General features: G+C 43.1%; 1 protein-coding gene across 1 annotated transcript; it reads left to right on the top strand.

The window, feature by feature from the left end:
- Positions 1-1367: 1367 nt before the first annotated feature.
- RND3 (Rho family GTPase 3) lies at positions 1368-20974 on the top strand. The gene is made up of 5 exons (XM_036111208.2): positions 1368-1767; positions 2234-2321; positions 13659-13768; positions 17450-17584; positions 18964-20974. Exons 1-5 carry the CDS (start codon positions 1618-1620, stop codon positions 19213-19215), a joined length of 735 nt encoding a protein of 244 aa, XP_035967101.1. The 5' UTR covers positions 1368-1617; the 3' UTR covers positions 19216-20974.
- The last annotated feature ends 5834 nt before the right edge of the window (positions 20975-26808 follow it).

Raw genomic sequence — 26808 nt, 5'->3', positions numbered from 1 at the left:
GACTGAGCCATGCAGGCATCCTGAACGTTCTGGGTTTTCACCTCACCTTCTCATTTACAAGCCTAGGAGTCTCCATAAAGGTACCTATAGATTTTTGGCCAATGTCCTTACTGCATTTTAATAGTTGAAATCTTTCCATTTGAAACACAGGAGATGAAAATGGGAAAAGAAGGACTTCTGGTAAGGAAAAGAGAACAAATGCATGGCCATTTTTGATCCTCTTTTAGATTTTTGGGGTGGGTAGGTAGGGGGATGGGTGTGAAAATGAGGGGGAGAGGGAGCAGAGTTGTACCTGCATTTTCCAACTAAGCATACTTGTGTTTTCTGGGTACATCTCCGATTCTTGGAAAGGGGAGGCTACAGAGAGAAGAAACCAGGGCAGGATCAGATACCCTCCTACCCAGTCTCCTCATTGCAACAGAGGGGAATGGCTGCCTTGTGTGTTTGGGTTCCTATGCAATAGGGCTGAGTTTACAATGGCTTTTGCACTCAGTTATAAGCATCTTCTGCTTTTCTTTTTTCTCTGCTCCCACCTCCTCTACCCACTCCTCAAAACCTTTCTGCCTCCTCCTGAGTGACTGAAACTGACAGGTTACAGAAGCCAGTGTGTTGCTGTGACCCAGACAAGCCAGTTCCCGCATCTGAAAGAGCCTGGCTTAGCTATTGTTCCATGGCCTATATACGTGATACAAACCATTTCCTTCTAAAAAAATTAAAATATTAAGCGGCTGCCTTCGGCTCAGGTCATGATCCCAGGGTCCTGGGATCGAGCCCCGCATCGGGCTCCCTGCTCGGTGGGGAGCCTGCTTCTCCCTCTCCCTCTGCCTGCCTCTCTGCCTACTTGTTCTCTCTATCTCTCTGTCAAATAAATAAATAAAATCTTTAAAAATAAATAAATAAATAAATAAATACAACCACTTAACCCTTCCCAACCCAAGATTTGCTTCCTATCATACAGCCACTTAACTCTTCCCAACCCAAGATCTGCTTCCTGTTTTTTTTTAACTATGTTTCAACTTGGGTGAGAAATGTTTTTGCTTTTACAAATGTTCATGAGGATTACGTAAATCAGCCTCTATTAAAAGGTTTTTAAAGGAATCCTAATAAAAATCAATATGCACAGACATTCCGTTTCCCACCTCCTCCTGGACTTGTACAGTCCCATCCATCAGCAAAGCATAGTTGGGGTGTTCAAGTTGTCCCAGAGACTTAGTCTGGAAATAGATCCCACACGGTCACCCTAGAGGGCGCACTGTTTACATTTTCGGCAAGTAACGAGACCGCGCTTGCTCCCAGGCTCCATAAAAGGGGAGGAGGCGGATCAGTTTCCTTCTCTCATTGAGAAAGAGGATTGGAAGGCCGGGCGTATAAAGCCGCGCAGAGAGCGTGAAACAAAGCAGTCGGATCGGAATTGGACTTGGGAAGCGCCGTGTGGAGTCAGGCATAAAACTTGGAGGGGAGTAACGAGCCTGGCTCCTCTAGCCCCTCGGCTGCGCTGCGCTCCAGGAGTTCCCACCAGCTTCGCGTTGTATTTTTATATCTGCTTTTTATAGAGAAATATATATTTTTTCCTCTTAAGAGAAAATTCCTGTTCCAAGAGAAAATAAGGCAAGATCAATGAAGGAGAGAAGAGCCAGCCAGAAATTATCTAGTAAATCTATCATGGATCCTAATCAGAACGTGAAATGCAAGATAGTAGTAGTGGGAGACAGTCAGTGTGGGAAAACTGCGCTGCTGCATGTCTTCGCCAAAGACTGCTTCCCCGAGGTGAGTGTGGCCGGCCGGGGCTCGGACGAGGGAGGGGGTCGGCCTGCGGGAATCCCCCAGTCTCGGGTTGGGCTTCTCCTCGCTTTCCCCCCTTCACCCGATTTTCTTTTTCTAAGCAGTCTTTCTTACTACTTTCCCCCTGGTGAGACTGCCGGGAAAGGGAAAGTGAGCTGGAAGCGTTCAGGGGACGCGTCTGCACATTCTGCTGTTAGCCTCTGAAACTTGTTCGGTCCTGTGTGCGGAACCCCGGGTTGGGAGGTTTGGATCCTCAGGTCTTGGAGAGCAGGGTGGTGCGGGTGTTGAGTCTGGCGTTTCGGAAAGGGTCCGCGTGTCCGGTGTGTGCGATTTTTTTTTTTTTTTAATTGGGGAGTGAGGAAGCGATTTTCAGAGGGTGTTGTGCGGGTGTCGTGCATTTTAGATAACCTCTTTGCCCTCTTTCCTTCCTCTGTCCATTTTGTTTGTCCAGAATTACGTCCCTACAGTGTTTGAGAATTACACGGCCAGTTTTGAAATCGACACACAAAGAATAGAGTTGAGCCTGTGGGACACTTCGGGTAAGAGAGTCGTCGGACCGCGTGGCGCTTGGGGCGGGTTTCCAGCAGCACCAGGGTGCGTGGCGGGTCTCGGGACCCCGCGCGTGGCACGCTCCCAAGCACCCAACCGCGCACCACCAGCGCACTCTGCGCCCCTGGGTTAACTTTGCCTCTTCCGAGGGTGGGTGAACATTTTGTCCCTGATGGGTGGGGGTGGGGGACGATGATGGGTAGAGGGGAATGGGAGTGGGGGGAGAAGGGCGCTGTGTGCCCGCCGGGTGACCCCGCAGAGGAACCGCTTGTAGCCAGGTGGCCGGGGAGCGGCTGGCCCGGGGGGAGGGAGGGTCGTTCCCGAGTCGTCTGTGGGCGGCCGAGGTGGCCCGATGTGGAGTGGGGGGGGGGGATGCATGCGCCGCCTCAGAACTACCTTGCTCGCGGCGGGCGCCCCTCCAGGAGCTAACCTGATGATTGTTGGAGAGTCGGGGAGCGCAGCGGGAGTGGTGGGAGGTGGGAGAAAATTCCCGAAGCGATGCAGTTACGTGTGTATTCCGCGCTTGGGGGAGAGCAATGTGAGCGCAAACGGCCGCGGCTCCCGTGACGCCTACAGCCAGGAATGCGCTGGTGGCGCGGGCAGCACCGGGCAGAGCGGTCGCCGGCCCTCGTCTCCTGCCGCCGGCCGCCCGCGCAGCCTCGGTGCGGATCTGCAGATCCGACACCCCTCGGCAGCCCCCAGTGATCACGCCGCCCCCCCCCCCCCCGGCCCTCGCCATTCCCGTCTGACCCCCCATTGCATCACCCTCCGACAGCCTACAAGGCCGTGGGCAGCGCTCTTCGCCTTTGACCTTCCTGTCCAGTTGAATTATTGGCGTCGTGGTGAATTATTTTCCAGGGTCTGGGGTTCAAGGCCGGGTTATCGCCTTCTCTGCGCCCACCCACCTACCTGGCGTGCGGTGGTAGAGGGGACCGGTACCCCGCGGGGGAGGCTCCCAACACGCGGCTATTAGGGATCTGGGCTGGGTCAGGCGCGGTTGAGGGCGGGAGGCTCCCTGGAATCTCGGGCTGGTACCCGTCCCCCCCACCCCCAACACACGTACACCCCCTGCGGTGCTGGGAGGGTCGGAGCGGGGAGGGGAAGAATCCCGTTTCCCAGAAGGGTGTCGCCTCTGGAGGAGGAGCAGCCACCGGGAAGGCCGGGTGAAGGCCCCTGCCTTTCGGTCTGGGAGCGGGGCAGGGAGTTGGGCTGCTGCGGGCGAACCGAGCCAAATCCCGGGTGAAACTAGCGAGGAGGAGCGCGCAAGTGCCAACACGCAGGCGTTGCTGTCAGGCAGGGAGGCCCCCGAGGTGGACCTGCGCCCAGCTGGGAGTGGCCTCGTGGAGGTGCTTCTGGACTGTGCGAGCTTCCCGCAGCCCTTGGTTTTAACCTCCGGAGCCCCCGGGGGACACAGGGGATTAGAGAGCACAAGGAAGGGACCAGACTGACAGGGTCGCCAGAGGCAGTCCCTGCACAAAGGCAAACGAGAAGTCTCGCACGAGCGCCTCTCCACGGCCGGTGCCAGATGCTCATAGCGTTGCAGTGGGAGGCGCTGATTTTGTTTCCCTCTGGAGAGGCAGGCTCTTCCTCAAGCTTGGCCAGGGGCAGCAGAACCAGAACCTCACGGTGTTTTGTACCGGGGTGTGCACGCACAGTCTCACGACTACAGGGAAAGTGTGGATAGACAGAATGGAAGTGTTTTCTTATTTCAGTAGTTCCTGTTACCGGAATTGTTACACAGCCTCGTACTTAATGGGCCCTAATTCCCAGACACATCATGATATTTATTATGCCTAGAGTGCAGGACAGCTGGTATGGTACCAATAATTAGGGTCAGTACTTAACCCTCCCCCAGCCTGTTTGGACCTAATGCATGATAAGAATTATGTAGGCATGGGGTCTGTAATTCTGATCCAGTGTTGATAAAAACCCGTGTTTAGATCTTAACTACTGGTTACCAGGGATTTCTGTGTGCAAATCCCTACCTCCCTGAGTCTCATTTCATCATCTGAAAAAAAGATACAGAGCTAGACAAGGTGCAGGATCTCTCCCAGCTCTATGCTTCTTGGCCTTAGTACACCAGACAGGCAAGTCCTTTTGTTTCCCAGGACCTCTGTGGGCTTCAGCTCTGAGTCCCAGTGGATCTGTCATCCCATGCTGGGGTTTTCACCACTACCCTGCAAGCCAGGTTCTGAACAGTGCCACCCCTTCCTGGTGGATTTAGGAAAGAGACTCACTTGGGTAGGGAGGGGGCATGGCTGGGCTTACAGGAATGCTGGGTTATGCCTCCCCTGTGTTCTGCTTCATGAGTTACAGGACCACCAATGGAGATTTTAGATTCAGCGACCAAAGGGCTAAATTGACTTTTTTTAGGAGAGAAAAGGCACGTTGTTTTTTCAAAGGCTAGAAAAACAAAATGTGGTCAGTTTGCAGTTGGAGGCTATGCTTCACGTGTGCAGATAAAAGCACTTCAGATATTCTCAAATATTTAATCCATGCCCGAGAGTTTGTAGTCCCTGCACACGTAACATCACACCTTGCACACAGTAGTCACTGAGTAAAATCTGTTAAATGAACAAATGAATAATCATATGCATAGTTTCCAAGGAGATAAGATTCCCTGACATTTATTACCACTGAATTACCTGTGCACAAAGAATGGCAACTTTATAAACACTGCCTTTCATCAGATTAAAGATAATCACCTGAAATGAAGTCTGCAGTGAAATAATCACTGGTATTTTTATTTAATGAAACAAAACCTATGCATGTTTAACTAAAATATAAAGGTTTGAAAAAACCGTGATTAAGAAAACATCATACTGCAGAATTATCCGGTAATGAAATCTTAGTTGGAATTTAGATTTATACAAATGGGAAAAAAAAAAAAAAGGCATAAGGGAATTTAGAATCCTATTATGCTGTTTGTGAGGTGAAATGTTAGTTAATTAAGCACGGTCACCAAGCACTTGTTAAATTCTAAGAATAGATTGTTTCCACCAAAAATGGTTTATCATCCATGAGTGAAAAACATCTAGTAAGAGCCATTGCGTCAGCTATGATGCAGATACGATAATCATATCAAGTACCGAACATTTTTCTACTTCATCTCAAGGTTTTCATAACAGATTTCTGAACAGCATTATTTTTTGACAAATATTTGACATTTTCTTTGCCCACTAAGACATTTGTTTAGTTCAGGTTGTGAAAATAATTGCATATGCTTGATGACTCTTGATACGTTTATTTTTTCCAACTGCTGTCAGTTTAACTCTGGAGAGAACATTCCAGCCAGTCTCTAAAGTCCTAAACGTCAGGTTTTAACCCCCTTTTAGAACTCTGTGAAAGTTAACGATTAATAAGAAAAATGAGGTATGCCTCACTTCTCTTAGGTAGGAAGAGAGATGGCATAAACGTTGTCCTTTGCATGGTATTCGCATCCTGTCTAGCCTCTGGGTGGAGGGGCAGACATTTAGGAGACAGAAGTAGTTGTCTTGTGTGGCTTCTGTGCTTGGACAGCTTCTCATCGGGGGTCTCCTTCTCCCTCCAGCAGTCATGCAATGATGCATAGGCAAAATTGCTACTTTGGGTATAGGAAAGCACATCAGGTGGAATTAGGATATGTGGGGCCTCTTTGTACCAAGAGAAGAGAATTCATCCCCCACTTTTTGAGGCACAGTACTTAACAGTTCTTTCCACTCTGTCTCTCTCTCTCTCTCCCTCCTTTCTTTTCACATCTACTATGAACAGGCCCTCTGCTAGGCCTTTGAGATGCAGTGTTAATTTATAGTCTTGCCCCTGAGAGTCATACAGCCCTGATGGGGCAGGGAGTGGGGAGAAAGAAGCGCTCCCTGCCTAGTGTAGCTGCTAGGCAACCTGTGTTGAGCTCATTTTGTCCGGTTCTTTCCCTAGTCTGGAGTCCCTAGTGCTGATGCCTCCTTTAGGTCCTCCTCAGGTAGGAAGCACTTCCTCCTTCCCACCCTCAAGGCACACACCGGTTAAAGCAACCACAAATGGCAATTTGCCACCAAATTTCTTAGAGCTTCTTGAAGTTATTCCAGCCACCCCCACAAAGTAAACAAAACCTTCTTTTAAATAATGCCACTGTAAACCCTCTAAAAGCGGGGATATTTAAAGGTAGTCTTTGGATGCAGATCCATCATATTCTGGGCTTTAATGAGAAATACTGCCTTTTCATTGATGAGGTGAGCATTTTATTTCTAGTTGCAGAAATGCTCCTAATGACTTTCAGATTCACTCAGTGAGTTCCTGCAAAGCAATGGGTAATGGTTTCAACAGTTTGAAGTGATAAGTGAGCCCAAAGTAGTTCTAATATCTTGTGTTTCAGAATGTGCCAACATTTGCCAAGCACAGAAGCAATTTGCAGCATGAAGCCAAATGCCTACTAATAATAGGAACTTAGTCACTTAGGATCGGATCGCCGTATCTTCTCCCAAGTGATTTGATTGCGGTGTAATTTCAGCACACGTGATTTAGGGAGTAATAATCATTCATGCCAGCCTTTAACCAGTACAAGTTAATGCACATTTTATTTAAGGCATATTATTAGTTCTAAAATATTCAATTCAGCTGCTAAAATTCCCCCACAATAACTATGCTCTTGCCTCATGAACGCTCTTTTGAATCTTGTCATGATACAAGCTGCTTTTAGTCCATGGGAGCTGAAGTTAGCACTTCCTGCGCTGGTTTTAGCATAATTAACAGAGAAGGTAGTATTCTTCAAATCTTACACTTAAAGGAAAAGGGAAAAAAGAAAAATCTCAATTACCCTTGGCCCGTCTTTGAGGACAAACTCCTATACAAACAGAAGTCAATGCATATTATATTTGTACCTTATCCGTCACATTTGAAGAATGGTCTTCCTGACAAGCGCTGAAGTGAAATATTAACAGGGATAGAAGTGTTTCAGCAGTGTTGGGGATTAGTGTGTAATTAATCCAGAAAAGCAGCTTCAAAAGAGTTCACTGTCCCTTTTTTTGTAATTTAACATGTAAATTAACATATCAAGGCAAGACCTATGGAAATGATTAGAAAACCAGTAAGTGTTTTTTAAGGTACTCTGTGTGCAGGAATTCTGCTAGATGCTGTGGGAGCAGGGGAGGCGGGGGAGGGGGCAAAGCAGTTCCTGCCCTCAAGATACTCATTGCTCCCCACCCCCCCCCCCCCGCCCTTGGTACCTTAGTCCTTGTTTATAGGAGGGTGAGTCCAGAGATTCTAAAGCCGGATTCACCCCACAGAAAGAAGATCCAAAGAAGAGTTGAAGGCCACAGGGCCAGCCCACCCCCTGACTGGTGACTCATTCTCAATGAAACCACAATTCCTTCCTTATCTCTAGAAGTTGACTCAGTTCTTAAGAAGTCTTTAACATCCCTCGCTCTTGAAAACGTGCCTACATTTAATGGCTCTCAGTGAAAACAAGATTCTGAAAGTTGAAGAATTCTCACTTAAATTAATCTCATTAGAGAAAGGAAGAGGGCAAGAATTTACAAAGAAGCCAGAGAAGCAGGAAGACTTGTGATGTGAATATCAAGGGCAAAATTGCAGAAAACCAGTTAGTTTTTAAGGTGGTAATGATCCCTAGAAGCTTAGACTTTCAAAACCAGGCTCAACTCAGTGTTCACCCTGAAACTCTGTAAGAGATAAGATTAAGGCAAAACAGGCCTCTGAATTTGCATGGTGATTTTCAATAAGCAACATATAAAACTATACTTGGAGATTTGTCCACCATGCATTAAAAAAAAAAAAAGGTATAAATTCCCTTTCTAAGTCCGTATCTATCTCTAGACCTTTTTAAAAATCTCATTTACTCATGTTTTCCCCCCCAATCTGGTTTCTTGCTAAATTGCGCATTTCAGTGAGGTGTCCAGATTGGTTATTCAGATACCACCTGAAACAACCAGATGTCTCCTCATTAATCCAGTTCCTGCACGTAGATATGACACCAAGGACCAGTGGTTTCTCCAATTAGCTCATGGTACCTGGTGGGCTGTGCCAAATGAATTAGTTGTGCCTTAGCCATTTTCTGAGGCCCTTTAAACATCTCGGTTACTATATATTGGCAACTTTACTCAGAGACCCCCTTGACAAAATAGAAATTTCATTGGCATGGGATGTAAGCTGCCTCAGAAGTTTTATCAGGTGTTGTGCATGTTGGTCTTGAAAAATGAGCCTGATGACACAACACAGCATGTGGCAAGGTGAATTCACTCTCCTCCAAGGAATCAGATGCTTTAGTATATAAAAGACAAAATCTTCAATCTATTACGGAATGATAATGTAATTTTGAAAATACCCGTCTGTGCTTATCCCTGAAGTTCTGTGACCTACCATGGTTCTACTTTAAGTAAAATATTTTGAGTCTTATACTTTTTTAAGTATCTAAATAAGATTAGGAGTTTAAATCTAAAGCTTTATTTAAAGCTCAAAAATAGCAATCATTTCTGCCTCTTTGACTTTCTCTCCAACTATGGACCTGCATTGCCCCCAGAAATTGAAAATATTGATTGTATTTTTATAGCAACACAGAAGTGCCCTCAAATTTTCATAAAATCTGTTTATAATTCCTATTAATCTGAACTTCTAAAGAAACGAAGGAAATTGCCTCCCTGGGAATGTTTGTTGCATTTTTATGGGCATGGCGCTTATAGTGCAGACTACTTGGGAAAAATAATTCAACAGAGTCTTGTACTAAGCCAGACACAAAAGTTCTGCCCAGGCTTGATTCACATTCTTGAGATTATTGCTGATTTGAAGCTTTCACTCTCAGTAGAGATGGCGTGAGGAAATGGAATCTGCTAATAACTGGGCAGCTCATCCAGGCTCACATGTTAGCTGCTGTTCGGTGCAGATGTTCTCTTGCTGGCCACTAAAAATACCAAAGGTTAACATATTTTCTCTGCCAAAATTATGCAGTAGTCCCAATTTTATTGTTCTTGGTAGCAATTTCTTACGCGGGATGGAGAAGTTTTTCAATTTCATGTTCAAGAAAAGGAAGTTATGTTTATGAAATACTCAACTAGAAGGGTTTGCAGCTCTCAAACTCCTGTAAAGCCTCAGTGTTTGAACTGGTTTTGCAAAAGGTTCCATAAAGCCTCCCTTTTGGGCATGAATCTTCTTACATATACATTTAATTATGGACATATATGGTGTGTTCTATCTTTGTGGAAGGATGACTGAAGCAAGCAGCTATGTGTCTGCAGAATTAGTTTCTGGGTGAGGCACTTTGTGACTATTCTTGGGCTGGAAATAATTGATGTCACCCGGAATTAATGATCTTGAAGACAAAGATGGTTAGACCTGAAATTTCAAAAGCCTTTTAGAACTTTGCTGATGTTTGCCAAGCTTGAGGAACTCTGAGAACCCCAAATGCGTACTAATTCTGGTCTACTCAGAGCAAAACTTTTTGAAAGTATTGGGCAGGGGTTGGACACATTTTAGCTGTGTCTTTACAATATAGAGTTTCCCAGACTTTTCCCTTTGATGGTCTGACAGGTGAATTAGAAAGGACTTTGGAATAGCGCTGTGTGCCTAGAGTTTCGTGGAGTGGAACAGAAATGCGGCATCTGGGAATTCCCATAGGCATGGAGCCTGTCCCACATGCTGAGAAAGAGTTGTACTTGACTTGAGCAAAGCTCAGCACCTGGACTACCTGAATTAGGCCCTAGCACATTCCTGGTGCTAGAGTACCGGCCATATGTACTTCCTTACTTAACAGAATGTGGGGCGCCCTTCCTTGTGTCGGGTTCAGTCCTACACTTACCCTGGAGGCTTTTCACGTGCATCTCTTAAATCTATAGAAGTTAAGTGTTTTGCTGTTTGGCTTCATGGAATGTTTGCAGACTTTTCTGGAGGGATGTAGAAGTAGGAGGCAGACATTGTCTGTTTGGTCGGCTTACTTCCGGGCTCCTCTTTGGTGTCTCTTCTGCCTCTCCACATTGCTTGTCACTTCCCAGGGGCATTTCTGGAATTCCTCTTCATTTTCCCTTGGCTGGTGAGTTGTCCCACGCATGCCAGTGATTACACCCTGCACTCTCCCGCTTTGCTTTTCTTACTTCCTTTGTGCAGTAGCACAGGCTTTATGGGAAGAAGAGGGAAGAAATCAAAGTGCTTAAGCACAGAGTGGTCACTGTCAAATTACACAGGTTTTTTTTTTTTTTAACTGAAGGCCCTGCTTAGCTGATGAATTGTTACCGAGTTTTTCCTGGTAGAACAGTTCTCTATAACTCTATATTGTCTCTTTTTTCTTTACTACAAAACAATAGAGACGGATTTTTCAATGCAAAAAAAGTTTTCCTCTTAACCCTATCAAAAAATAAAATGAACAAATGGCCTTTTTATTTTTAATGACAAATTACTCTTGCAGTTAGTGGTTAGACAAATTACGCTTATAACTAATAAATGCGGGGATCAGTTTTATTACCCCGTTGGGACACTTGTTGATCTAAAAGCACCGTTCATTAGCAAAAGTAGGAAGACAGGATCAAAGTGTCATGCCTAATTAGATCTTGTTAAAGCTCTTTAAAATTACCTCTCTACCTCACCAAGCAAGGTGGTTTCCTTCTCAGGAACCTTTACCTACAAATGTATTTTCATTCAAAATATTAAACCAAATAAAAACAAAAGCAGAAACAAACCTCCATAAGAATTTGGTTTCAGTTGCAAACTGTTTTCATTTTCAAGTCAGCGCAGTGTCTCCATTTTGCAGATATATGGGTATACCTACTAAGCACGGAAGGCAGCTCATTTGTAAGTAGTAAGCTGGAGTTTCCAGCCTTGACTGAGGCCTGAAGACAAAGCCAGATTCTCTTTGTGGCCATAAACTGGGTGGGGGAAGGAAGCCCAGTCCACAAAGGGAGGGAGGGGTATTCTCTGCAGCCACGTGGTGACCTGAGTGCTGAAACCATTCCTGGATTTTACTGGTAGTCCCAGTATTAATTATTCTATTTTAGCACCGTGGTAATTCCCCAGATGTCTTTCCTAAATTTTGTATTGGGCAAAGATGGTCTCCATTGTTATGTAGAGTACTCTTAGATCCAAGACCAGTGGTGAGTGGTCTCATCCGGTCTTAGTCCTCCTGTCCTGAAAGCACCTGGAGTTGCCTTTTCTCTGAAGTTCAGGTCTGATTGAGGCTGGAAAGTAGCCACCGTGAGTTAGTTGTGTTTTGTAATGTCAGTGATTTCCAAGAAAGATCTCTGAGGCCTTGTTGGGCTCCTGACCACTGGAATTGTTGGAGAGCTGTACTTTATGGACTTGGGGTCATGTCCTATCTTGCCAACTTGGAAGAGCAGAGGAAGTCCTCGTGTACGTGTCTGGTATTTGGATTTCCCCTCTACAATCTGGAATTTTCTGACTCTGTGTTTGGCAAGAGACTTCCTAAATGTTTACAGAAGAAACTGTGTTAAAATTAGACTTTGGACCCAGAAACGAGAGAGGTTGCAATGGAACTTCACAGAACAAATACAGAAATAACCATAATACCCAGAAACAGTGATACGCCATCTCATTTCTGAGACCTCTCAAAAATGCTTATTGAATGCTTAATGAATTATTCTCTTGACCTCAGATTTCTTCAAGTGGCTGAAAAAGCAGTCACAACTTGTCATTTTCAGAGACGACTTCATTCCAGTATGCCTTAATATTTAAAACGATTTGATTTTTTTTTAACTCTAAACCCTTTAAGCTTTTGGAAAATGTCTTTCAGTTGTCAGTCGCTGTTACACCAGAGTCCTGATTCCAGATGTGTGTAGGGAGCTACTGTAGCTCGTGAAAAATTCTGGCTTAGATTTCTTTCTGGTTCCTAGAACATTCCTTCCTTGCTTGTAGACACAGCCAGCTTGAAGTTGTCACATCCATCCCGAAAGCAGCTAGTGAAAAGGCCACCGCGTTCGTGGGGTCACGTCGTGAATGCTGGGGACCGGAGATATACTGTGAATAGGGACGATGCACCCTGACTATAGTAACTTAGAGGTCTCAGAGCAGCCTCCTGAAAAATGTTGTTTTGATAGAATTGTAAAGGATTATTTTAAGAGCTTCTTCAGTCTTTCTCTCCTCCTGACTTTGACTATGGAGGTTTTGATTTCTCTGGGGACAACATGTCATGTTTTTCTGCTGGAAATGGAAGGTGATGTCAAAATGAAATTGGGGTTCAAAACAGTTGGTAGCTTAGATTTTCTTTCCCTCTTCTGGACTCAAATATGTATGCATGTGAAACGAATTTCGTGTGATGGCCTGTGAAACGTCAGTATACGGAATACGGAAAATGACTTTCTTAAAGAACAAATAACATTGGCAAGCTGGATTTAATTTTATAGTCACAGCATTTTATAACAATTGACTTCATGTAATTGCCCATCCTTTGGGATTCCTAAAGGAATAGAAGAAGTTTTCTAAACGATGAGATGGTTCTGGGGTTGTATTAACTGGCTGGTAACTTGAACCTCTTGGGTAACCTGGATTTAACTCAGGCTGAGATCCTTCCCTCTCCCAAGATGGAACTGTGTAAAAAAGGGACATCATCCAATACGGCATTTATTACATTCTTTGGTTGTAACAGGAAGAGAGTCCATATAGGGCTTGGGGGTAAGTTTAAGTAAGCAAGCTCAAAGGTCAATGGCTTATCTAAACTTGTAACTTTGTGCCATAGGGTGGCTCTGTGCTTGCTGGGGTTCTCTTTGCAGAGCTGGCCCTTTCCTCCCTCGCCCACTCATCCCATCCTATTATCAGAGAGATCCGGAGTTCTGGGCTCTTTCCCAAGAAGTAGCTCCATTTATGGTGCTTGTTATCACTCAGTTTATAATAGCAACATCACAACCATAACCATAGTTAATACTTAACAGTCCCTTACTAAGTGCCAGTCACTGCACGGGTTCATTTAATCCCGGGTAGGTACTGTTGTCATCTTCATTTTAGAATAAAGAATCAGAGACACAGAGTCCTAAATCTACCTTGGCCCCCAACTTCAGGGGTGGAGATCGATTTGCACCCCAGGCCACCTGACTTCTGATGCTTCTGCTCTGCCCATCACCCAGGTACTGTTAGGGACTCTGGACTGTGCAGATTTCAACTTAAGGTCCTGGCTTCTCCCCTTGAATTTGAGACAGATACCAGTGAGGCTTCGTTGTCTTCTGGTAGAAATTGAATATATTACCACTGGGCTTTTGCTGGTTTGCATTCTTTTCTAAGAATTAGAAGAGGTGGGAATGGGGCCATGTGATATTCAAGGGCTCTAATTCAGAGGGGTGGAGTTCATGTATGACAGATACATGGAATTTTTATCTGAAAATGTGTGTATCTTTGTTTCTTCTCAGGTTCTCCTTACTATGACAACGTCCGGCCCCTCTCTTACCCGGATTCAGACGCTGTGCTGATTTGCTTTGACATCAGTAGGCCAGAGACTCTGGACAGCGTCCTAAAAAAGGCAAGTGCTGGGGACAAGGGCCCAGTTCAGTCCCGGCCCATGTGTAAAACAGACACGGGGGGTTGGCTGGGGAGCCCCAACACTCTACTTAATACTGTGCTATGTATTTTGTAATTAAAACATTGAAAAAAAAAAACACTCGAGTACCATAACAGCATTTCCACACATACATGTCACAAGTTTTGATGATGAACCTGCTGAAGAGTTTCTTTCATTTTAAGAAACAAAATACCCTCTAAAGAGCCTCTGTGTTTATCTTTTGGGCAGAAATGGTGCAGCTAAAAATAATTATATTTGATTACTCTCAAGAATGTGTTTTCTTTTTTCCATCCTTCATTTCCCCTGTAGTTTGCGCCTTAGTTTACAGGTTTACATTTGACCTCAATTTAGATAGTGAGATGAATGCAGTAATTGCCATTTTAATAAAGAAGCTGTGCTTCGGCAGTCATGTTATTTATTAGAAATAGAACTATTACAGGAGGAGAGGAGTGAATTGTGATCAGAGAGATAGCACAGAGTAATAAAAACTGTAGTTGTAAACATGTGGTAGATAACACACCTAGTTTCTGGGGGTTCATGAGGTTCAGTAGGTGGAGAAGGGCCCTGAGCAAGCTCAGGCTGGAACCAGGGGGAGATCAGGAGGAAGGGAGCCTGTTGCAGGCTGGGTCACGGGTCCTGGGGAGGCCAGTGGGAGGGAGGAGTGTTCCTGGGCCTCCGCCAACCTAGGACTAAACCTCCTGGTAGTCGCAGAAGGCATGTGCGTCCATGGATCAGCATGTATTAGCCACCAGCTGTTTTCTCAGTCGTGGCCTGAGTGCTGTGAGGTTTCAGAATCAGACCCTTCTATAGAGCACCCCACTCTTCTCCATGCACTAAGAGCACCCCACTCTTCTCCATGCACTAAGGCAGAGGATGTGGTTGAGAGCAAGGTAGTGTTTTCATTATCTTGCATGTTTTTATGAGTTTACATTCCCCTGTTATACTTGACTGCTTGTCTTATGTGTCACTATGAAATTAGGACTTGAAGGCGATTTATTCCCCCCTCACCCCCGTCTCCTTACCAAACATGACAAACACAGTTAGCTCAATGAAATACGAATTTCTTAAAAGATCAAAGGCTCTTTTTAACTCCGTTCAATTTTCAGTAAGGTGTTATCTAACACAAATAATGCTAATGTTTGTCAGACTCAGGCAGGAATACACCTTTCCTGTCTTCAAGGCTTGTGAACAATTGCTAGACATGCGGAGGGAGGCCAAAGTCATTACACAGCTGAAGAACAACATAACGACATGTCTCCTGCTTGTCTGTGGATAAAAGAGATTGCTTATTTACTGGGTTTTACTGATGTAGTATCAGCTTATGCATAATTTATGATGAAAGCCTTGCTCTTGTTTTATTTCGCTTTCGTCTTCTGAGACCTAATGAATAGTGACTTTGGCCTTAGAGATATTAATGAATGTGTTTTACATCTGTGTGAAGTTTAAGGCTCATGATAACCCGTGCTGTGGTTTGTCTTGATTAATTGACTCTTTAAGTCCTTGAATATCAAAGAGTTTAGAGTGACATAAAGCAGGATAGATCTTTTTCTTTTTTTTTTTTTTTTAATTTTTTTTTTAAGATTTTATCGTTTATTTGAGAGAGAGAGGGATAGAGCACAAGCAGGGGGAGTAGCAGAGAGAGAGGGAGAAGCAGGCTCCCCGCCGAGCAGGGAGCCCGATGCGGGGCTCGATCACAGGACCCTGGGATCATGACCTGAGCCGAAGGCAGACGCTTAACTGACTGAGCCACCCAGGCGCCCCTCTTTTTCTTTTTTTTTTTCCGGTTCATCTTCCAGTTGCTACTCCAGTGCCATCGAGCAAATGGGAGAGGCTTCTAAATAACTATGGAGGAAAGGAAGGAAGGGCGGTAGTTGGTGGATAAATTAGGCTCTCGTGGAAAGTGTATTACTTCCTTCAGTCTGCCCAAAGTACACCTCTAGGTCTGGAGATGTCCCCTCTAGTGGTCTTTTAAATGACTCCTGCAGGATGTCCCTCTTATTAGTATTATATACATGGCTTCATCACCCTTGCTCCTCTGTGAATTCCACAGCTATGTCTTAATCATCTTTGTAACGACCACAGTACCTAGTAGAGCACTTACTGCATATTTGTGAGTGTGGGCTGCAAGAGCCAGCCTGGGTCCCAATCTCGGCCCTCCAATCCCCCTTCCCCAGGAGCCAGACTCTCCTGGGGACACCATGAACCCCTGACTCCCATCCTGATGGTCATTTCAAGCTTGAGGAAATGAAACCACAAAAAGTCAGCCTTTTGCTCTTTAAGAGGACAGTTGAAATTCCCTGCTAGGCATTTCTGGAGGTTCTAATAATTCTTGTTAGGTCACGTGATAGCTAGCCAAGTTGGACTAAATTGAAACATTAAACAATTTATGTAATTTAAAACTAACTTAAGGGCGTATCAGCTATAGGACCAGATGCCTTCCCGAGAGCCCAAAAGATGGGCCTTTGTAAATGTCAGGGTCTGTGTTGATTCAGTCACTTGAGTGGAGGCTCCTTAAGGGCAGGGCATTCTGTTTATTAACATTGTCTCCCGTCCCTGAAATCTCATTAGCAATTTCAGCCCGTGGTGGCTGTTCAGTCTTTCTTTCTTGTTTTGTTTTGTTTTGTTTTGTTTTTATTATGTTACGTGAATCACCGTGCATTACCTCATTAGTTTTTGATGTCGTGTTCAGTCTTTCTTGATAGGATTCGCGGGTGCATACCTGTGCTTGTGTTAGCTGTCCTGTAGTCCCAGCCTTCTGTGCTGGGAAGTTCTAGCTCAGCATACCCGAGGAGATAGTGCCTTGTTAGAATATATAATTATTCCTAAGGCACTTTTATCTTTCAGAGATACCCCAATAATTAAGAAATTATTGAAGCTACCTTCTGACAACACCCAACAAGTCTCTCGCAGTAGGGACGGATAATGAGTCACAGAGAAGGAGAATAGATAATGATATATATAAGTGTTCCCTAATGGGTCCACTTTAAAAAGTGGTAAAACTTTGGGGCGCCTGGGTGGCTCATTCGGTTAAGCGTCTGCCTTCAGCTCAGGTCATGATCCCAGGGTCCTGGGATAGAGCCCCGCATCGGGCTCCCTGCTCTGAGGGGAGTCTGCTTCTCCTTCTCCCTCTCCCTTTACCTCTCTCCCCACTCTGCCCCTCACCTCCCCATTGGTACACACGTGCTCACTCTCTCTCTCTCAAATAAATAAGTAAAATTTTTTTAAAAAAGTAGTAAAACTTGGGACGCCTGGGTGGCTCAGTCAGTTAAGCATCTGCCTTCGGCTCAGGTCATGATCTCAGCGTCCTGGGATCGAGCCCTGTGTTGGGCTCCCTGCTCCGCAGGGAGTCTGCTTCTCCCTCTGCTTGTCATTCCCCCTGCTTGTGTGCTCACACGCTCTCTCTCTCTCAGAAATAAATAAATAAATAAATAAATCTTTTTTAAAAAAGTGGTGAAACTTAGTATCTGAAAGATACTGAAAGATAAATGCAAATTTGCTTCTTCATCTGAAGTGACACTTCCTTTTAAATGTTCTTTTTGAGTCCCATTCCCAGTGTTTGCCAGTGGAAGAATTGTTTACCAATATATAGATGCCTGCACTTTGTTAATTTTTCATCTTTCTTCTCTCTCCCTGCCCCCACAGTGGAAAGGTGAAATCCAGGAGTTTTGCCCCAACACCAAAATGCTCTTGGTTGGCTGCAAATCTGACCTTCGGACAGATGTTAGTACATTAGTAGAGCTCTCAAATCACAGACAGACACCAGTGTCCTATGATCAGGTATGTATGTTGTCAGGGTGCAAATGTGGTTTTCAGAAAGAGTGACAGAGGTAGAATATCACTCATAATAAAATAAAAGTAGCCGCTTTTCTAAAGGCTCAAGCAGTGGTCAGCTCCAGGTTGGAGACTCTTGAGTACGATGCAGAATGAGCACCACGTGTTGAGATGGTGACATCTGGAGGAAGGGGCTGGCAATTTTGTGCCCGTGCCTAAGCCCCTCGTGACAGCCAATAGCTCATATTGTGAAGACGGCAAAGTGATCTGGGGCAGGCAGGGGTTTGGCTGAGATTTTGATGGTGCTTTGATGCCTGACTCTTTCAAAAAGCTTTCCAATATTTTTTTAGCAGTTTACTTTATAAGGGTTATATAAGGATATATGTGTACGCATAAGTAAGACAAGTTTGGGAAACATCTTTTAAAATGTGAAATGCTCTGTCATTCAGTAGGGTAATCACATGATATTGTGGATCATATTCTACACTTTGTATATCTCTGCAACTCTCACTGGGTTTAAAGTTAAATAGATCTAAGAGAGAATGTGGTCAAATTGGTAATACTCTTTGAGAGAGTTAATCTTATTTTACACTCAGCAGTACAATAAAATACTTAAGAAGAACATTGCCAGTAAAGTAGAACACTCCATAAAACTGTCTTTTAGAGAGTCATCATTTCTGTAGGTGTTTCCCCCAAGTATCTAGAAGGGAGGAGGATTGGTTTCAGACGTTCCTTCTCCTAAAACTTAACACCAGATTCTAAAGAGAGTTCAAGTTGAATTAGCTAGAATTTTCCTTTGTATTCATCATTTTAAATGCTGCAGTCATCTTTGTCTTACATGTCTAATTAATAAAAACCTAGTTACTTGAATAAGTCATTTTGATGCACACGTGCTTATTCCTGTCTACACTGGTTGTTTAGAAAGTCCGTATTTTGTGTTTCCCAAAGTTAAAATGCCACAACAGTGTTATTCCTTTCCTCATTTATTTTGGCCATACATTTCAAAATTGATTCTAAATTCCATCCCATACCCCTGTTTTTTATACAGTCTATTGACTGGTCTTGAGCACCATTTACACTCAAGAAAAATCAGACTTTCGCACCTCTGGGAAGTCAAGCACTATCTATTGAGTGATGATAATCGAACTTCTTAGGACTGAGTCTTGACTGCAGATATTTATGGAATAATTTATTATTAAAATGTATTATGAAATAATTAAATTTTCAAAACCAGGCAGTTTTTTTTTTGCAGCAACCCTTGGAAAATACAGTTCACATATTAGAAACGTTTTGCGCCGCATTATTATTTTGTGGTATTGGGAAGACACTTTATCACTTTCCCCCAAGACTTATTGCTGATTATGATGCATTCTTTTGCTTCTCAGGGGGCAAACATGGCCAAACAGATTGGGGCAGCCACTTACATCGAATGCTCAGCTTTACAGTCAGAAAACAGCGTCAGAGACATTTTTCACGTTGCCACTTTGGCATGTGTAAACAAGACAAATAAAAACGTTAAGCGGAACAAATCACAGAGGGCCACAAAGCGGATCTCACACATGCCCAGCAGACCGGAACTCTCTGCGGTTGCTACGGACTTACGAAAGGACAAAGCGAAGAGTTGCACTGTGATGTGAACCCCCCCGTTCTCTTTAAGGAGGACAAGGAAGTCTCGTGTAAAGAACACAGACCACAAAACAAAAAGGTGAAATCTGAATGAAGTGCACAGCCGAAGTCACGTATTTTGGAGGCTTAGGAGGTGTTTGAAAAGATGCTCATCTTTTTGGAATCCTGTCCTTAGGTTCGGCATGTAGAACAGGTGGTGACGTGAACACATTGAAGCGTTTGGAAGTGTGACTTGAAAAATATGCCAAAAAAAGAGAGATTTACATGGGCTAGATAAGGAGGAATATGAGGACCTCCCTGAAGAAGAATCACGCTCTGAATGGTGCTTGCGTTTTTGTTTTCTTTGTTACAATCTATTCATGGATCTCTACTTTGATTTTTAAATGTTTTAATCTCCTTTACAAAAAAAGTATATATTAATATACCGTCCTCACTGGGGAACTGGCACTGTGACCTTAGCGTTTAGTTTTCTAGAGGATGTGATCTAATTTCCTTCTAGCTCATCATTAAAATGGAAATTGTATCAGGACCCATGGGATATCGAGAGGAAAAGTTGGTGAGGCTTTTTGAAATTGAAGATAACTGAGCAAGATGGTTCTGGAGAAAGGCTTTTGGAGTCTTGCAAGATATGCAGACCAGCATTACAAAGATCAAATAGATCAACTAGAAAAAAGATGTCCGTTTTTATTCAGTCTGATGGTTCTGTTCATCATTGTGATTGTCATGAAAAAGTGGTAAATTGCTCAATGTAATATTTTTGTGCGCTGTTTAGAAAAGAGGGTGTGTGATTTCTTTTGCCATCATTGATGAAAATGCAAAGTCAAATAAGAGGTGTCTTGGTTTGACGTCCTAAAGTGATCCAAGGGGGGAAAATAATGTAGGTACTATTTTCGCCTGAAGAGATAATGAAGGAATAGTTGCAGAAAGCACAGTTTGTGAGTAAAGCTGTCTGGAATTCAGGTACCAGAACTACAAAGCAAAAGGCCTATTATTTTGGGATGAAGCTCCGGAAGTTGACAGCATCTGATGATCTCTTGGTTTATTTCATTTTCTTTAAAAGAACAGCTATAAGAGAAGGACCCTCTTACCTAAGCTTTAGAGAATCTTTAGAGGAAAAGTCTGTGATGTCAGTCCCGACGCTATACTAGGGCATTTCCAGAGAGTGATTGCTAAACCTCACTTACCCAGATTCAGCCAAGGCCCGTGTTCAATACTTGATTGCTGTTGTTGCATAAAATAATCAGCATTTAAAATAGTTTACAGATACTTTTTGACCAGTTCCTTTTAGAGCTTCTTTCAGAGAAGAAACCAGATCTGACCTGTTTATTGTTGGCGCTTGTTGAAAACGAGCTTTCTTTCCAATGATAAAGCTTCATTTTTGAAGTGTTGAAGCTGTGCTCCCATTAAATTGTGGCAGGAGAGGAGATTAAGGTAATTACAACACTCAGTTCTTTGTCTTACAAGCACTTTTGTTTTGTCTCTGCAAGAAAATACCATTCCGGTCATTTCCCACGAAATACAGACGTTTTACCAACATAATATGCTTTGATTGATGCAGCGTTATGCTTTGGGCAGTGTTACAAAATAGCTGGCAAGTGCTTTCTGTATTTAAATATTGTAAAGAGAAAATAAGTTATAACTGTTATAAAGCAGAACTTTCGTTGCATTTTTTTAAGTGTTGAAGTCACTTTGTATGTTTGTTTGGTCAATGTTTCCGCAGTATTTATTAAAACATACTTTTTTTTTCCTTCAAATAAAAAAGTAACCATGTCTTTGTCTAAATGTGATTTGTCCTTTATTATCTACTTCCTGATTTAGCTGTTTGGTTTTGTTTAATAGAGATGACGAGAGCATCCGGCCTCACGTTTTCTTGAAGTAGTTGGCTTTGAAATTTTTTGACTCTTGCCAGTAGTGAAAGTTTCTTGGGAGAGGATAAATCTGCATAGATAAGAGGTTTTCATGATGATTTCAAATCACAGGAAGAAAATGGAGTATTATCAGACTAAGTGATTTGATCATAGACAAAAAGAGCTAGGATACTGCATAAGATTAAAAAATAAGGAAAGCATTTTAAAATTGTAAAAAATAAGGAAATTCCTTGAACTCTTTGGTCCCGAGACAGTTTGTTGCAGTCTCAGGCCTGGTTTGCTTTCCTGCCCTTGGTCCCCCTCCCCCTTTCCACCCCAGCCTCCCAGCCATTCACCTTGGACTGCATGTTCCTGTTCACAGACGCCAACTGTGTAGCTGACCCAGGACCTACAATTACAGTGAAGGAAAAAAAAAGGCACAAGAAAAAAATGGCCTTGTTTATGATAACAGCATCTCTAAATAACACAGGAAGACAATATAAGCTTCTCCAGCGACCTGAAAGATAAAAACATGGAATAACTTAGAACCCAGACTGGCCTGGGTCCACATAAACACCAGTTGGTTCATGGTCTTTAGCTAAAACTCTTACACATAAGTTCCACGTAAATGTCCAAAGATACTCCAAGTAGGACTTCAAATCTCAGCTATTCTTTCTACATAGCTAAGTCACTTCCTACAAAAACTGCATCCTTGTGGCTTTTTAAAAAAATGCCTTTAGCAATCTTTGAGGTATTGTTACTTGCTTGGAAATAATTCTCAGAAGCACAAACCAAGGGGAAAACCAGAGGAGCTGGTATGAATGAACAAATCAAAGAGCACAGACATAATAGGATCGCCTTATAAAAAAATCTAGAAATCACGAAGAATTACCAAAAATGTAGCTCATTCTTGTCAGGAAGCAGTAAAGGAAATAAAAGTACTTTCCTAATCCTTGGTGTTGAGTAACTTCTGGGCTTAATATCTAAATCAGGCTTGCAAGAAACTCGTTTCTCAGCAATGACGGGCACAGAAACATACACACACACACACTCTCAGAGCTGAGGTTCTGCTGACCTTGGCAGTATTTTATAGGTTGTACAGTAATGTTTCCCTCTAGTGAATTGTTCTTTTCCAGTGGCTTTAATTTGTTAAACCAAAAAGAAAAAAAGTTTGTCTTCAGCCCTGGGCATGTATGTCTTCCTTTTCTCCTGACTTTTTGCTTCTGCAAACATTTATTCTAAGCATTCTGTGAACATTCCTTTCTATTGATTAATGATCATGATTAATGCCTCTTTAAATACTAAAAGGTGATTTTCAAACTTTGAGTAAGACTTTAATTGTATCTCTCTCACTTCTATTAATCTTTCCCAGGAATAGTTACTTGGAAGATTCTGGTCTTTTAGAAAATGTGCCTTAAGTGCAAATTTAGAATAACCCAGGGAATTATTTTTTATTAAAAGGAATAAAAAAACCCACCTCATTCCCTTAAGACTCCTGAAACTCTGAAAGCTTCATATCCTCTTTTTGACGGATTATTTTGACATTAGCATTCTCTTTTAAATTGCCCCAATTTTTATTTATGTCATTCTTTCATTGACCACATATTTTTGAGTACTTACTATGTGCCTAGCATTTTTTGGGCTTGGAACATAATCACAACTAAAAAAAATCTTTGTCCCGAGAGTCTACAATCTAGTAGAGGGAGACAGGATGCACAATGTCTGGGTGTGATTTCCATCAATATTAACTGAGCCAGAAGTGCTGGGTTGGTGGTAAACATTCCAATACCTAGCCAGATACGCCAGCGCAAGAGCCACCAATATTCCACAGCATTTCTATGTATAATAACCATGGTGCAAAAAGGATTTGCAAGTGATTCTAACAGCTGGAGTCCATTTATGGTGATCAAGGAAGAGCAATGTGAATGATGGCTGCCAGTCATCATTTTAGTTTTTGTACAATGACTTAGATTTCTAAGGATAGTTAGAAGGCCAGGAGGGGAAAATATCCTTCCCATCTGAACCTGAATGGCCCCCAATCTGTTTGTTATAAAATGTGCTGGCATTGTTAGAGATTTGTACTTTCTTTCTGTGAAGTCTTCATTTGTTGAACATACTGGAAAAGTGAAAATGAAATAAATGAAAAAAAATTATGAAATGAAATGAACTCTCTGGAGATGACAAAATTAAGTCAGGAGGTATTTATGATAGCACTTTGAGTGAAGATGTGGAACCCATTATTTATCTAATGTTGAAAATAGGTATTTATTCGGAGTCTAAAAAATCTTTTTGTAAGTATTCGCTAACAGTGAACTCTAAAACTCTTTGTCTCTGACCCCCTTGGGAACACAGGAAACAAACTCTAATGAACCCTAAACCAAAAAAATTCAGGATTGGCAAAACCAATTCACTCTTTGGGATTGTTTGTTTTCTGTTCAGATTTTGTTTCTTTTGAGGGGAATCATTAGTGCCTTTCCTCATGAACACTGAAATAAAATTTTTAAAAGGCATTCCACAATGGAAATGAAAACCAGATCAGTATATGGTCAACCCTACCGTCAAAGTCATAGTTACCACTGAAATTGCACACATTATGTGCCAGGCATGGTTCTAAGTGGTTTATATAATAACTCATTCCCCATCACAAATATATTCAGTAGGTTAAGTCCCATCAAGTTCCTTTTTTTTCAGCTGAGGAACTAGGTATTTTCTTCAGGATCACATGGAAGACGCAAGATTGAACTCAGGCAGGGCAGTCTGGCTCTGCAATCCCAGGCTTTTTACCATGACATTATCTCGCCATAACAAAAACTTCATGTGAATGGTGTGTGTTTCCCGGGGGCATGAAAGCTGAACGTCATGGCCATGCATCTGCTTGCTGAGCCAGAGTGTAAACTACATCCACCCCAATCTCCCTAGCTCTGCACCCTTACTAGTCCTTCCCATGATCCCAGCTACCTCCTGACTCTCCTCACACTCCTATTCCCTCTTTCACCTCTGCCTTTACTTCTATGCATGTTTGCCCTGCTTCTTGGGTGGTGAGAGCATTCTCAGGAGACAACGAAAGGACCTGTCTTAATCTGCTGAGGCTGCCGTAACAAAATACCACAGACTGGGTGGCCTACATAACAGACATTTATTTGTTACAGTTCTGGAGAAAGGAAGTGCAAGATTAAGGTGCCAGTCCATTGTGTTCCTGGTGAAACCTGTCTTAGATTATAAATGGCCACCTGCTCGCTGTGTGCTCACATGGCCTTTCTTCAGAATGGGTGGGACAGGGGGAGATATCTTCCTCTTCTTAAAAAGCCACCAATCCTATTGCATTAGGACCCCAACATTTATGATCTCCTTTAACTTTAATTACCTCCTAAAAGCCTTACCTCCAGATATAGTCACTTCGGGAATTAGGGCTTCAACATATGAATTTGGGGGGGACACAATTCAGTCCATAGCAGGACCCATGGATAATTGATACATAAGGCATTTCAAAATCCAAGAAAGCCAGTTAGAGGGGGAAGCTACTCTTATTCACTTTCGGTTTCCCAAGGGTGCACCCCCAGTAAATTGCTGTGTAAGGATATTGAAGGATAGCTAAAACTTACTTTCCTTCACAGGGAGCTGACATAGTTCTAGAGAACAGAGATGGACAGAGAAAACCCAACTCAATTCAAACAAGGCAGTGATTTCCATTTGACCGATCATCACCAGGGGGAATTAACTAACCATAACAGAGCTGAGAGAAATGCTACATGCACCTGTCATCAGGATCGTGTGGTAAGGTTTCCTCTTTTTTAAGTGCCATTATACACTTCTGGAAAAGAAGTTTGTCATCCTCTTCTTGTTTATCTAGTTCCCAACCTTCTCAGGCCTTGTCCTTCATCCACTCATTGTCCAACTGGGCCAAGTGGTCATTTCTAATCATTTGTTCATCTTTCTTCAAACATATCCTGTGGAAGGAAGGCCAAAGGCAATCAGCTAACATGACTTTTGTGATCTTTTTTAACATCATCAGACAGTCTGAAAAGATCTGGACTTTCTTGGTCACTTTGTGCCCAGATTTTCCCCAGTCTGTGAATGTGGACCTCTAGGTCTCCTCCTTCTGAGATAGCAGAACCTCCAGGGTGTCTTGAAATGCCCTTGACTTTTAGCTCTGCAAGAAAGGGACTGTGTTTTATGTACCAATGTATACTCAGCATTTGCAACAGTAGATAGCAGGTTAATTAACTAATTAATTCACAGCTTGAACTACCAAATGAAAGGGTGCTCTTTGGGTTGCTAAGGCCTGACTTGAATCATGTCTAACAATCTGGGTTAAGCAGAGTTCTCAGGATTGTCTCAGCCCCTAAGAAGCTTGCTGGGTCTGGAATTACAGGGGGAGGACAAGACTATGCTGGAAATCTTTGTGTACCTGTGGCCATCTGGAATGTACTCACCCCAGTTTTACCCCAACACCACATTTGCCCGCTTCTCCACTGCACACATCTCTCCTGCCAGGAAAATATCAACCTATGAGAATGTCACAGAACATTCTCAATTCATTTAGTTGTAACACACAGCTAATGTATTATAATAATTTGCAATATATAATATTATATTATTATTTGAAAATCCTCCCAATTTTCCAGCCTTTGACATAAATAGTCTAGAAGTGGGGTATGTGATAAATTGCTGGGGAGGGGGGACTCCTTCATCCTTTATGTTCCCCAGAGGCAACTGATCACTTGTTAAAAACTTTGGGTTTCCTTCTGCTCCAAACACATAGTTCTTTCCCTCTTTTCTTACCACTTGTTCATGCTTAGCTATAAGAATTCCTTTTCTGCTTTTTCCTTCTCTGCACATAATATCCGTGAACATGACTCTTCCTACAAAACTGTGGCATAAGAAGTAAATAGAGGCAAGCAAACATAATAGAGGCTGAAGAACGGCTCCCCAGGCATGCCTGCTTCCTAATCCCCATTAACTGCGAATGTTACCCTACGTGGCCAAAGGGACTTTGCATATGTGACCAAGTTAAAGATCTTGAGATGGAGAGACCATTCTAGATTATCCAAGTGGCCCCAAGTAATCATGAATCCTTATCCGAGGGACACAGGAGGACTCAGAGTCAACAGTGGCAATGTGATGACAGAGGCTCTACAGAGGGACAGAGAGAAAGAGAAAGTGAAGCTTTTGGCTTTGAATAAGGAAGCAGGGGACCAATAGCCAAAGGATATAGTTGGCCCCTAAAAGTTGCAAAAGTCAAGGAAAGGAATTCTCCCCTAGAGCTTCCAGAAGGAATGCACCTCTGAAGACCTATTTTAGACTTCTGACCTCAGGAACTATACTATAATAAATTTGTGTTGTTTTAAGCCACTAAGTCTGTGGCGATTTGTTAAAGGAGCCATAGGAAGCTAACACAGGTAGGTTAAACAAAACTCTCCTCTTCCTCCACCCTTTACATTCGGCTCCTTTATGTTATGAGGTAATGGGCTTTGCTCATGGAGTTGCTACCAAAAACCCAAGCCACTCCTTCCCCTAAAAGTCTACCTGCCATTCCTGGTGAGTGTCAGGAATGTTCCCTCCAAAGTTCCTAGACTACAGTCTCAGCCCACTGGCCTGCCATGTGGATGGATAGTCTCAACAAACAGCCCTTCTACTATCTCCCGAGCTCTTTTTGGTTGATAATATTTATAGCCCTGATCCGGAAGACAGAGTATTTGAAGGAAAATAGTCAGTGTTCTGGGATAAAACATCTACAGAAATTTGTGTGGGCCTTTG

This window comes from Halichoerus grypus, chromosome 4, assembly GCF_964656455.1.
Source record: "Halichoerus grypus chromosome 4, mHalGry1.hap1.1, whole genome shotgun sequence".
NCBI classification, from domain to species: Eukaryota; Metazoa; Chordata; class Mammalia; order Carnivora; family Phocidae; genus Halichoerus; species Halichoerus grypus.
The sequence above is the reverse complement of the archived record's forward strand: the minus strand, read 5'-3'. Positions and strand labels throughout refer to the sequence as shown.

What these genes read in the sequence shown, in the direction of transcription:
- RND3 (XM_036111208.2), top strand. Translation starts at nt 1,618, where the DNA reads ATGAAGGAGAGAAGAGCCAGCCAGAAATTATCTAGTAAATCTATCATG. An exon ending in CCAAAGACTGCTTCCCCGAG is followed by an intron (nt 1,768 to 2,233) that starts GTGAGTGTGGCC and finishes TTGTTTGTCCAG; the next exon opens with AATTACGTCCCTACAGTGTT. An exon ending in GAGCCTGTGGGACACTTCGG is followed by an intron (nt 2,322 to 13,658) that starts GTAAGAGAGTCG and finishes GTTTCTTCTCAG; the next exon opens with GTTCTCCTTACTATGACAAC.